The 13078-nt window shown below is 43.8% G+C and overlaps 1 protein-coding gene across 1 annotated transcript in view; it reads left to right on the top strand.

The window, feature by feature from the left end:
• The window catches only part of LOC143274202 (uncharacterized), a 143693-nt gene extending 134515 nt beyond the window's left edge, over positions 1-9178 (top strand). Inside the window, exon 50 of the mRNA XM_076575897.1 lies at positions 7938-9178. Coding sequence (XP_076432012.1) covers positions 7938-7996 — 59 coding nt within the window. The 3' untranslated portion in view covers positions 7997-9178. The remainder of the gene's footprint in view (positions 1-7937) is intronic.
• Positions 9179-13078: the final 3900 nt, after the last annotated feature.

The following is a 13078-nucleotide window of genomic DNA, read 5'->3' as shown; positions in this document are numbered from 1 at the left end:
TGAACTTGTTAGTGGTAGGTAAAGGCATTCCAGGTCAGATCAAATGAACAATCTAGCAGCAATCAAGTTCTTCCTTTCTTGGAAGGCAGGGGAAGAAAGTCCACTCAAGGGTCCTTCAGTGGACAGAAGTATCAGCCAGGGTCTATTCCTGAATCACCGTATTTCATCTCCTTTTCTCATTGCTGTGATAAAATCAGTGACATGAAACAGGTTGATGGAGGAAGGGTTTATTGTGGCTTATTGTCAAGTGGATCACTGCATCATGTTGGTGGAGACATGGATGTTGGCAGGGGAGGGAGGGCTGTAGGTACAGGGGACAACAGTAACATCTTGTCGAATATTATTTTAGGGTGTGTTACTTTTGTTTATTCTCTGGAACATTTGTTTAATGATGCAAAGCTGGTTTGCAATCTTTTATGTTGCATTTGTTTAACTCTGTGAGGTTGTGTTACTTTGTCTGTCTAAAACACCTGATGGTCTAATAAAGAGCTGAACAGCTAGGTAGGAGAGAGAAATGGGGGGGGGTTGGCAGGCAGAGAGCATAAATAGAAGGAGAAATCTGGGAGAAAAAGAAGAATGAGCAGGAGAACAAGGAGAGAACGATGCAAGGGGCCAGTCCCCCAGCTGCACAACTAGCAACAGAGTAAGACAGACAGACAGACAGAAATAGAGAAGCATAAAAGCCCAGAGCCAAAAGATAGACTGTTGTTGACATATTGTGTACTCCAATAAACTTATCTGCGGGTCAGAAAACAGAATAGCTACTATATTAAACATAGGTTTAGGCAGTGGTAGCACATGGGATTAATCCTAGCATTCTGGAGGCAGAGATCCGTTTGGATCTCTGTGAGTTCAAAGCCACACTGGAAAGAGCCAGGCATGGTGATATATATACATGCCTTTAATCCCAGGAAGTGATGGCAGGAAGCAGAAAGGTACATAAGGCATGAGGACCAGGAACTAGAGCTGATTAAGCTTTTAGCTTTTAGCAGCAGTTTGAATGAGATCTATTCGCATGAGGACACAGAGGCTTTCAGTCTGAGGAAACAAGATCAGCTGAGGAATTGTCAAGGTGAGGTTGGATGTGGCTTGTTCTGCTTCTCTGATCTTTTCAGCATTCACCCCAATACCTGGCTCCTGGGTTTGTTTTTATTAATAAGACCTTTTAAGATTTTTGCTACAATAGATGGGTTAATTTAATTTAAGAAAAGCTGGTTATAAACAAGCCAAGCTAAGGCTAGCCATTTATAATTAAGAATACACCATTGTGTGTGATTTATTTGGGAACTGGGTGATGGACCCCTCAAAAGAGCAAAAGCAAACAACAACATTAACATTGCATTCACATCCACAATCAGAAGGCAGAGAGTTAACTGAGGTGGGAATGGGGTCTTCCCAGAACCTCCCTTCACCCAAGGATACTCCACCTTTAAAGGATCCAAACCCTTCCCAAACAACACCACCAGCTCCATACTACATGTTTAAACACACAAAGCTATGGGGGACATTTTACATTCAAACTAGAACACAAAGTCATCAGTTTATGGTCTTGTATGAATTATCCACATCATGTCATGAATGTGAATTGTAAAAAAGAAGACTCACTTCTTCATTTATTCCTTCTATTTCATCTTCCTCAAAAGCATCTGAGTACAAAGACATTGTTGTGTTTCTGTTTATCCTTATTTAGTTCCTCAGACTGAATCCCATTTTCTCCTGTGTCCTTGACCTGACAGTTTTCAGTATTATGTATTTTAGTTATTTTCCACGTGCCACTTCTTACTGAAACAGAAGGAACATATATCACCCATGGTATAGGGAAATGCAGAGGGGAGTAACATATATCACATATGGTATAGAGGATGTAGATGGAAGGAACATGTATCACATATGGTATAGAGGATGCAGACGGAAGGAACATATATCTCTTATGGTATAGAGGATGGAGATGGAAGGAACATATATCACTTATGGTATGGCAGATGCAGAGGGGAGGAACATATATCACCTATGGTATAGAGAATGCAGACAGAAGGAACATGTATCACATTAACAAACTCCTGAGATTTATTGTGCATGTCTAATGACTTAGAAACTGAACATAAAAACTCCATTTGGTAAACCTGTCAGACTTTATGCCCCTTTTGAGGGCTGTGTTGGTAGCTCAGGAGATGCAGTGCTTGCCTTGATAAACTGGCCTTTCCTATGAGTTGGCCAGTGGCTAAACATAGTAGCCCTCATATTTGTGAGGCATTAATAATGTATGATGGTCAATTTTCTGTAGCCATAGCAGACCTTCAGTAGAATTTCAGTCTACTCAGTGTTTGTGAGTCCTCATTCAAACAGGATATAATAGCCATAGTTAGGAATCTACAACATTCTGGAGAATAATGGTGGCCTATGTTAGAAGTAGATTCTGAGGATGCACTCAGGCCAAATTAGGAACTATTTTTAAACCTTTCTACAACTCTGTCCAAGCCAAGTCCATGTGAAATTAAAAATGAACACTTTCACAAAAAGCATGGTTATGTTCCAGAAGAACAATTGCTTGAGAATGTGTTACCTGTGGGTTTATGTGTCTATGAACCAACTAAGTTGTGAGGTCTGTGGCAGCACATTCTGCCAATAACTAACCTTCCTCAGCATTTACACCACATGCCTTGTGTTCATTGAGTCACTCGGGAACAGCACTACAGTATGTCTTTAGTTATTCACATCCCCTGGGTGGAATCAAGGAGACACAATGATGAATGAACCCAAACCTGTGTTGCTTTTAGGTGAGAGGGCTGAGAGGGGAATCCCACACAGAGTTCCAAATTCTGTGGCTCTAAATCTCGCTATCTGGGCTCATTATTAGGATCTGAGATCATTAATTGTCATACAAGAGATTTTGTAGTCTGTGTAAATTTCTGGATTTCCAAATCCAATATGAATGCATATGATAAGGTAGAGATTGAGGTAACATATGCCAGGGTAGTCATTGCTGCAGGAATCCTGATCTCATCACTGTGGTGATGTCCAAAGCACATAGAAAGAACCAATGGTGATACAGTGTTGAGGCTCACGATTTGGGAGAAACACACCCTGTGAGTACCAGATCACCCCTTACCCTGTTCTAGTGCATTTAGGAATGGGAAGATGCTTTAGTGATAGGTCAAGGCAGTGTAAGTGTCATCTAGAAGTTGTGAGGCTGTGCGAGCTACACACCCTGGGGCAGAAATAGATAACTACTCAGAGTAGCACTCAGTATTTACCTAATGCCTCACTCTTGTGAAAATTCTCATTTGGAACTTTGTCCAAGCCATGGTGTTGATCACGTTCCAAATCACCATTCTTGCTCACCTTAATGTCAGTTTGCTGGTCTGAACCTGGACAGATACTTTATGCAGTGAATACAAATGATTTCATTGTAAAAGAAAACCAGAAGGAGGAATAAATGATACGTAATAGTCGGTTTTTAAGTGTAATAATGAATTACCCACTCTCCAATAAGCTATCACTATATCACAAAGAGTGAATACTTCAGTATGATTGCATCATATGCTTGGTGGTATGTTCCTTTTTCTAAAACAGTGTATACTCTATCAAGATTCAAATTGTCTATGCTAGGTCTGGTGAGATGGCTTCCTTAGTAAATGTACTTGCCTTTTATAACCTGTGACACGAGTTGCAACCTCCATAAAGTTGAAAGGAGAGAATCATCTGCTCCAAGTTGTCTTCTGAACCCCACACATGTGCCATGGCATGTACTCTAACACATACTTCATGTACCTACCCGGGTATAATGATAATTGTATTAATAATAATAATATAAAAGCAATTAAGAATAAAAGCATATTTGGTTAATAATGCAATATATAGAATTTGATCTGCAGTGGAGAAAAGCAGATTGACTGATGTTTAAAATAGTGCCAGTTTTCCTGGTTTGAAAATGGCCCGAAGAAGTGATAGAAATCTCTTTTTTTTTGGTTTTTCGAGACAGGGTTTCTCTGTGTAGCTTTGCGCCTCTCCTGGAACTCACTTGGTAGCCCAGGCTGGCCTCGAACTCACAGAGATCCGCCTGCCTCTGCCTCCCGAGTGCTGGGATTAAAGGCGTGCTCTACCACCGCCCAGCTGAAATCTCTTTTAATTATAATACTTATTTCAGTATTTTCCTGGTCTAAGGGAGATTGTTTCTGTAATTATTTTGAATTATTTAGAGTAGTCATATATTATTTTGCATTTCATAAGTATATGATGTTTTATAATATTTTTTGCTATGTTAAGTGTACATTATGTAGTCATCAGTACAACTACAACCACAGGATTTACAAATGTATTTCAATACCCATCTTAATTCTATTGAATGATATGAATGAAAGGAAAGCTGAGGTGGTCCTTTAGTGAAGCAGTGTGGCTTCCCCTGCTAGAGACAATAATGTATGTGTAAGTTATTTTCTGTACTCACTTTATTCCATACACTACAGACTCAAAGAGTGACGTGGTCAGCTTGAGAAATACAGAATACAGGAGTGGTAAATAATGCATCCCTGGTCAGGTTCAATGGGAAAGGACCCAGGAGTGGAGAGTTTGCACCTCCGTTAGGGGCGGCAAAGGGCTGGGAGAGTCCGGTCGTGGTTTTCAGGTGTGTGGAAGCAGTGCTCTGCCTGCGTCACCAGAGCAGAGGGCTGCAGTTCCACGCTCGTCTAGAGTGACATTCCATCCCATACTGTGTTGTCTAAGCATCAACACAGGATTCAACTTCTCTTTAATACTTTGTCCCTTGTCATCCTTCAACACAGGAAGATAGTGTGTTCCAGGGAGAAAGTAACGCCTGTGCTATCTGCCCAAGATTTTAAAATAGTTTGTTATTATCTAAATGGTCAAACCCAGTCAAGTTTGCTTTCCTGTCTCCTGGTCCTCTCTGTTCTTGCATTTATTAGAATTTTAGTTATTACATGTTGTCTTTTGTGGAGAGTCTCATATATACATTGGAGAAAAGACAATGAACATGCATCACTGAATGAAAAAAAATCTGTGAAGCCCTAAAAACCATTTTGTATGTCTGATGGCATAGACATGGGATGCAAAAGCATTAGTCTTTTTTTTTTTTTTTTTTTTTTTTTTTTTTTTTTTTTTTTTTTTGGTTTTTCGAGACAGGTTTTTTCTGTGTAGCTTTGCACCTTTCCTAGAACTCACTTTGGAGACCAGGCTGACCTTGAACTCACACAGATCTGCCTGCCTCTGCCTCCCGAGTGCTGGGATTAAAGGCATGCCACCACCACTCAGCTGCATTAGTCTTTTTATAAATCAGGTATCACCAAACCTCCGGATGTTCTTTTTCACATCCAGAAGACAGGAGCTAGGAACGTGCTTGTGAGGACTGGAGTTCAGCCCTAAATTTTCACGTAAATCTAGTGGGCAGCAGTTTATAATACAGACATCAGGAAGTGCAGAAGCCCCATGACCTCTGTGAATGAGACCAGATCTCAAGGGTAGCAACTTTAGGGAGAGTGGCCAAAACCTCTGACTTCTCATCATAGGGCAACAAAAGGGTATGTAGACAAAATGCTGTGAGAAATACTTGAGTACATTTTTGATGTTTCATTTTTTTAAATTTTATCTCTCTCTCTCTCTCTCTCTCTCTCTCCCTCTCTCTCTCTCTGTGTGTGTGTGTGTGTGTGTGTGTGTGTGTGTGTGTGTGTGTGTGTGTGTGTGTGTGTGTGTACCCTGTGAGTGCATGCCACATGTGTGCAGTGCCTGTGGAGGTCAGAACTGTGTGTTGGATCCCATCCCTGGAGCTGAGATCACAGGTAGTCATGAAATGCCTGAAATGGGTGCTGAGACCTCAACTCAGGTCTAAACTGCTGAGCCATCTCTCTAGCCTCATAACTGGTTTTCTAAATTGTTGTATGTTGGCATTTAGAAAACTCCATTGATAGTCTATGAACCAGAGGAAAATTGAAGTTGATCTTATGAGAGGCAGTTTGGCTTCATCTGGCACAGGCAGGAATGTGGGAACCAGCATCTATTCTTCTTGACAAATATAGCAGTTATGGTACATTGGGATGTAAGGACCCTGAAGAGGGAGGAGGAGAATGGGGTAAAGTCAACACATCCCTGTGGGATGCAGTGAGGGACCAGGAGCAGCCAGGTCACCTTGTGCTTCAGAGGCTGAGGGAGCAGAGGAGAGGTTGAGACGTGTGTGTGGGTAGACATGATTTTCCTTTCAATGCACTAGGGTGAGCAGCGCTGGCTGCGGACGCTGCTGTGCGTGCTGGAGGCTCCACCATTCAAATGGATCTTTGCCAGAACATCTGCTCCCTCCTGTCTCCTTTGTGGTGCTCACTCTAGTCAACTGTGTCCATCAAAGTCTGGCTTTGGGATGCTGACCTGTGATAGAGGGATCTACTTGGTGGGGCACAACTTTCTCATGGGCCCGTGGCACAAACCTGCAGACATGAGTCTTAGAGATTGGGTCCCTGAGTGCTAGAGAAGAACATCTCTTTCTGGTCTGTGCATACATGTGCAACCACATGCAGGTTTCCTTCTGTCCTGTCAGTCACACTTTAAAGGGCCCATGTGCCGTGAGAACAGAGTTGACTCTGCCTTTGCTCTGCTCACCGTGGAGCTGGGAGGTGAGCACAGAACTTACTTTCACGTCATTTGCAGCCTGTGCTCTTCACACGTGAGGTGCTATCGGGTACCAGGCAAAGGAGGTTAGAGCACTGCCTGTCCATCTGGGAGCCTCAGACCTAGTGAGTGATGAGGGATATGGGCTTGTGATCCGGTTTTGGCCTGCATTTCAAATATTTTTGTGTGAGTACTCAAGATGCAGAGGGTGGGCCTTGCAGTCCTCCCTATGACTATGGTAGACATTCGTAGGGCTAAAAGGCCTGGACACTTGGGCATCACCTCTCCTCAGAACACGAGGGCCACAGACTCACACATGTGCAGCACTCACTTTCCTGTTCCCATCTTGTACTATCACGTTGCCATTGCTTCCGGCCACCTCTGTTTGCCCCCTGAGGTCTGTGGGACTCCTGTGTGTTCCAGTCAATGAATTCTGAGCTCTTTCTCCTCTTCTGTAGGCATTGGTTTGTAAACTATTTTTTCCTCCAGTTGTCTTCCCAGGAGCCTCTGCAGTGACGTCATAGCCTTTGCTCATCACTAGATGTGATGACCACATTCTCTCATTGTTCATGCATTGGGATTGTCCTGTGTGTCCTGCCTAGAGCGTCAAGAGCCCACCTCCCTGGCTACATCCTTCAATCACACTTTCTCTGATTACCTCTTCTTACCCAGAGCCCACTCCCCTCCTCCTCCAGTTGCCCCAGGCCATTTTGGCACTGAGTTCTGTACCTGGCAGTCCATGGAGGCTTTGGGATCTTTTTCACCCTCTACTTGCTCCTGACCTGTGTCCCTGGCCTCATTGCCCACATGACCTGACCTAAACCTTCGTTGTGTTTCCCCCGCCTCAGAACTGAGTGTTTTATTAATAACTCTTCATTTATCTGCTATGTCTCCATCCGAGTACCTTGTCCCTTTCTCATGAGTCCCTCACAGAGCTGCTCCCACAGACTTAAGCCCAGTGGTGAGAAGGAATAACTGAGCACTTCTTAGGAATATTCTTAGAAAGACAGTCATGTGAGACGTAGTACATCATCTGCTTTGGTCCTTTTACTGGGGAGCAGATGTGAAGGTTGCTGGTGACAAGCAGGAGAATTGCCCCAAGAGGGAAGAGCTCAGTGCCCTAAGAAGTGTTGTTCCCAGCTTGAGACAAGACACAGAAAAAGAATCAAAACCAGCAGAAACTTTCCCCAAACACAGGGTAGCAGGGACGGGACCGAGGGTGGTCACCTCACCCGGATCTGTCTGGGGAATATCAAATGCTGTAAAAAAAAAAACTTGGTCAAAACCTCATCCATGTCTCCTGATGAAACTTATTCTGTTTCTAGATCCAGCTGAGCTGGAAACAGCCTCTGTTGGACCTCCACGGGCTGCCTGGGAGGAATGAGAGGAATGAGCCATGAAAACACACACATGAAGGAAGATCTGGAGGCCCTCTGCCCTAGGCTCTGAGAAAGAAGAGAAAACATGGCCCTGCTCCAAAACGAACTGATGGGGCGAAGACACAAACACACACAGACACACAAACACACACACACACACAGACACACACACACACACACACACACACACACACACACACACACACAAAGGACTGGGCAGAGTACCCCAGGCACTGAGGAGTCAGTATGGTCCAGCGCATCAGCAGACAGCTGGGTGAAGGTATACACACATATAGGCCTGGGGCAGAGTACCCCAGGCACTGAGAAGTTTGTATGGTGCTGCTCAGCACATGGACAGACAGCTGGGCAAAGATATACATGGACACAGGCCTGGGGCAGAGTACCCTGGGCACTGAGGGGTCAGTATGGTCCTGGCCTGTGCTGAGAAATAAACCTGTGGGAATATATATGGCTATGATAGGTTTAATAAACAAGCTGACTGACCAATAGCTGTACAGGCAAGTTAGGCAGGAAAGCCAAACTCAGAATGAAGATGAAGATGGGATGAAGAAGGGTGGTGTCGGAGAGAGCTGCTGCTAGATGCAGAGAAAGCAGGACATGTAAAAAATAAGGTAACAAGATACTAAGCAAAGCATAGATAAGAAATATTGGTTCATTTAAGAGTACGAGTTAGATATTATCAAGCCTGAACTACTGGCCGAGTATTTGTAATTCATGTTAAGTTTCTGTGTTGAACATAATGGTAAAACGTACAGAATGTACAGAGATGGCCAGCCAAACTGGTGGAAACTCATGAACTGTGGACCAGTAGCTGTGGAGCCCCCATGGGAGTGGACTAGGCCCTGTGGATAGGCAAGACATTTGTTTAGCTTGAACTGTTTGGGGGGCCCTCAGGCAGTGAGATTGGAACCATCCCTGGTGCATGAGCCAGGTTTTGGGAGCCCAGTGACTATGGTGGGACACCTTGTGCAGCCTTGGTGCAGGGGTCAGGGGGAGGGGGGCTTGGACCTGCCACAACTAAACGTACCAGGCTCTGCTGGCCCCATGGGAGACCTTGCCTTGGAGGAGGTGGGAATGGGTGTGGGTTGGGGAGGAAGGCAGTGGGGTAGGAGGAAGGAGGAGAGAGAGATCTGTGGTTGGTATGTAAAATGAATAGAAAATTTCTTAATAAAAATAAAAAATTAAAAAAGTTTCTGTGTTGATTATTTCGGAACATGGGGTAGGGGGATCTTCAGCTTACAAATGGTGCCCAATGTGGGGCCTGAATTTCCTTGAGAAACCTGAGAGAACTTGGAAAAGGATTCTAGGCGTACATGAATGGAGTCAAACTCGGCTTCTTGGTAACCGTTTTTTCTTGAGTAAGCTCTGCTTTCTAGCAGTGAACAGAGGCACAGATCCTTTAAGAGATGGCTTCCTGACTTAGCATTAGCATCAAAAACTGGGCAGCTCACTACTTGGTGGCAGTGTGGACCCCAAAACTCCCCAGAGTTGGTGAGGTAACCATGGCTCCCACAGGTACCTCCACAGTAAGGCTAAGTTCTCAGGGAACCAAGTTGGGGAGGAGCCAGCCACCAGCACACCTTGATCAAAGTTTCACAACAGTTTGGATTTTGCTCATGCAGACAAAAAAAGGTTACAGATGCACAATAAGGACAGATTCAGACAAAGAGAGCCTCTAAAAGGGTCACACTGTCTTTTAAAATGTGCTCAGGAGTGAGAAGAGAAAAAAATAGTCAAATAAAAAATATAGTTTTAAAATAAAATCCTTAAAAATGAAATATATATACATATATATTATATTATAAGCCACATAAAGATGAAAAATACACAGAGTGTGGATACTGTATGTTGTGTTGTCTTTGAACCTTTTGACTGCTGGGAAAGGAGTGATATCTACTAAGACACACTGGAATGTGAGGGCTGCTGGATTTCACCATGCTTTATTTTTTTAAATTTATGTACCAGCCACAATTGCCCCTCCCATCACCCCTCCTGCTCTCCCTGCCACCTCCCCACCCCCACTCCACCCCCATCCACTCCTCCAAAATGGTAAGTCTACATGGGGAGTCTACAAAGCCTGGTACATTCAGCTGAGGCAGGACCAAGCCCCTCCCCATTTCGTCAAGGATGAGCAAGGCATCCCAGCATAGGGAATGAGCTCCAAAAAGCCAACTCATGCACCAGGGATAGATCCTAATCCCACTGCCCGGGCTCCTCAAACACACCAAGCTACACAACTGTCTTCATTTGCAGCAGGCCCAGTTAGGTCCTATGCAGGCTCCACAGCTCTCCATCTAGAGTTGGTGAGTTCCCACGAGCCTGATTCAGTTGTCTCTGCAGACCTCCCCATCATGATCTTGACCCTCCTTACTCATACAATCCTTCCTCCCTTTCCAGCTAGATTCCTGGAGCTCAGCCTCGGGTTGGCTATGAATCTCTGTGTCTGCTTTCATCAGTTATTGGATGAAGGCTCAATGATGACAGTTGGGGTACTCACCATTATAATTACAGGAAGGCCAGTCCAGGCACCCTCTCCACTATTGTTAGTAGTCTTAGCTGGGGTCATCCTTGTGGATTCCTGGAAATTTCCCTAGCACCAGATTTCTCCCTAATAGCTCCCTTTATCAAGATATCTCTTTCATTGCTTTCCCCCTCCATTCTTCCCCAAGATTAACCAGCCATTCCCTCATGTTCTCATCCCCCATCATGGGTGTACCACCCCACCCCCAGTTTAACCTATTTACCCTTCTCAGCATGATCCATGTGTCCCTCTTAGGGTCCTCCTTGTTACCTAGTTTCTCTGGAGCTGTGGGTTGTAATCTGGTTATCCTTTGCTTTACATCTAGTTTCCACTTATGAGTAAGTACATATCTTGTTTGTCTTTCTTATCCTGGGTTATCTCACTCAGGATGATATTTTCTAGTTCCATTCATTTACCTTCAAGTTTCATGATGCCATTGTTTTTTACAGCTGAGTAGCACCCCATTTTGTATATGTACCACATTTTTTAAATTTATTCTTCGGTGGAGAGGCATCTAGGTTGTTTCCAGGCTCTGGCTATTATGAATAAATGCTGCTATGAACATAGTTGAACAAATGTTTTTGTGGTATGATTGAGCATCCCTTTGGTATATGCCCAAGAGTAGCATTGCTGGGTCCCGAGGCAAATTGATTTCCAATTTTCTGAAAAGTCACCATACTGGTTTCCAAAATGGCTGTACAAGTTTGCACTCATGCTGTGGTATGTCTTTCTATATGCTATGAATATGTGTTGCTCCCACTGGCTAATAAATAAAGCTGTTTGGGCCTATGGCAAGAAAACTTACAGCCAGGCAGGAAATCAGAGAGAGAGAGAGAGAGAGAGAGAGAGAGAGAGAGAGAGAGAGAGAGAGAGAGAGAGAGAGAAGAAAGACAAAGTGAGGAAAGATGATCCAGCCACATAAGAAGGAAGATGTGAAAGTACCGGTAAGCCTTGAAGCCATATGACAAGACATAGATTAATAGGAATGGGTTGAATTAAGTTGAAAGAGCTAGCTAATATAAATTGGAGCCATAGTCTATACAGTTTGTAAATAATATAAGCCTCTGTGTAATTACTTTTGAAGTGGTCCCGGGACTGCGGATGGGAGAGATTTGTCCAAACCACGGGGCCAGGTGGGACCATGACCACCTACAAATGGCACCCAACATGGGGCAAGAGTTTCCACCGAAAACCTGAGAGAACTTAAAAGGAGGTCCTAAATGGAGCTAAGAACAGTTTCCTAGTTTGTGTATCTCATTACTGGCAGTGGTACAGAGAGACGTGTCCCTTGGTCACGGCAGGCTTCAGCGGCTACACGGTGGGCTCCGGTGGGCTCTCATGGGCCACAATACAAAGAGGCTTCTCTCAGCTGCTGCCTGTGGGCTTGGGAGCACAGCCTCAGGCTTAAAAACACAGGCACATTGCTTAAGACTGCTTCCTAGAATTGGGAGTTTGAACGTGACACCTTGGTACCCGAGGTACCCACGCCATGTTGAAAAGCCGAGCAGGGTGGAACCAGCAGCCAGGGCTGCTGCCGCTTTCATCCTAGCCATGCAGCTTAGCAGTTTAAAATCTCTCCTGGTCAGAAAAGAATCACAGATACACAAGAAGACAGATTCAGATGGAATAAGTCTCTAAACGGTTTACAATGTATGTAAAAATGTGCATAGGCTTAAAAGACAGAGGAAAATGAATATAGGCAGTTATATAAAGAAATGAAATAGTTTTTAAAAATGAAGTCTTTAAAGAGACAATAAAAATAATATAAAAATAGCCATGTAAAGATGGAAATTACAGAGTCTGGATTATGTATATTATGTTTTCTTTAAATTTTTGACTGTTAATGAGCTAACTGCAGAAAGACATTTGATTATAAAGGCTGTTAAGTTAAACCTATATATATTAAAGGTTATCTTGACTTCAAAATTTGGATCTAAGAATATGTTTCTTTGGAAAGGAGGCTCTGCTTTTGTGTCCACAGGAAGCAAGAGGATGCTTTTTCAGCATCAAATGAGATGATCATGTGTTTTTTTTTAATGCCCAATCTTAGCTTGACTTGTTTCTAGCCAGCTTTTTTTCTTTTTATTTATTTATTTATTTTTATTAAGAGATTTTTCTATTCGTTTTACATATCAACCATGAATTCCCCTGTCCTCTTTCCTCCCATTCCCCAGCCTTCCCTCCCAACCCATCCCCAATTCTCACCTCCTACAAAGCAAGGTGTCCCCTGGGGAGTCAGCAGAGCCTGGTACATTCAGTTGAGGCAGGTCCAAGCCCCTCTTCCCTGCATCAAGGATGAGCAAAGTGTCTCAGCATAGGCCCTAGGTTCCAAAAAGCCGGCTCATGCACTAGGGACAGCTCCTGGTCTCACTGCGTGGGGGCCCTCTAAACAGTTCAAGCTAAACAACTGTCTCACTTATCCAGAGGGCCTAGTCCAGTCCCATGGGGGCTCCTCAGCTATTGGTTCACAGTTCATGTGTTTCCACTAGTTTGGCTAGTTGTCTTTTTCCAATCATGGTCTCGATATCTCTTGCTCATATAATCC

Source organism: Peromyscus maniculatus, chromosome 7 (assembly GCF_049852395.1).
Source record: "Peromyscus maniculatus bairdii isolate BWxNUB_F1_BW_parent chromosome 7, HU_Pman_BW_mat_3.1, whole genome shotgun sequence".
NCBI lineage: Eukaryota > Metazoa > Chordata > Mammalia > Rodentia > Cricetidae > Peromyscus > Peromyscus maniculatus.
The sequence above is the reverse complement of the archived record's forward strand: the minus strand, read 5'-3'. Positions and strand labels throughout refer to the sequence as shown.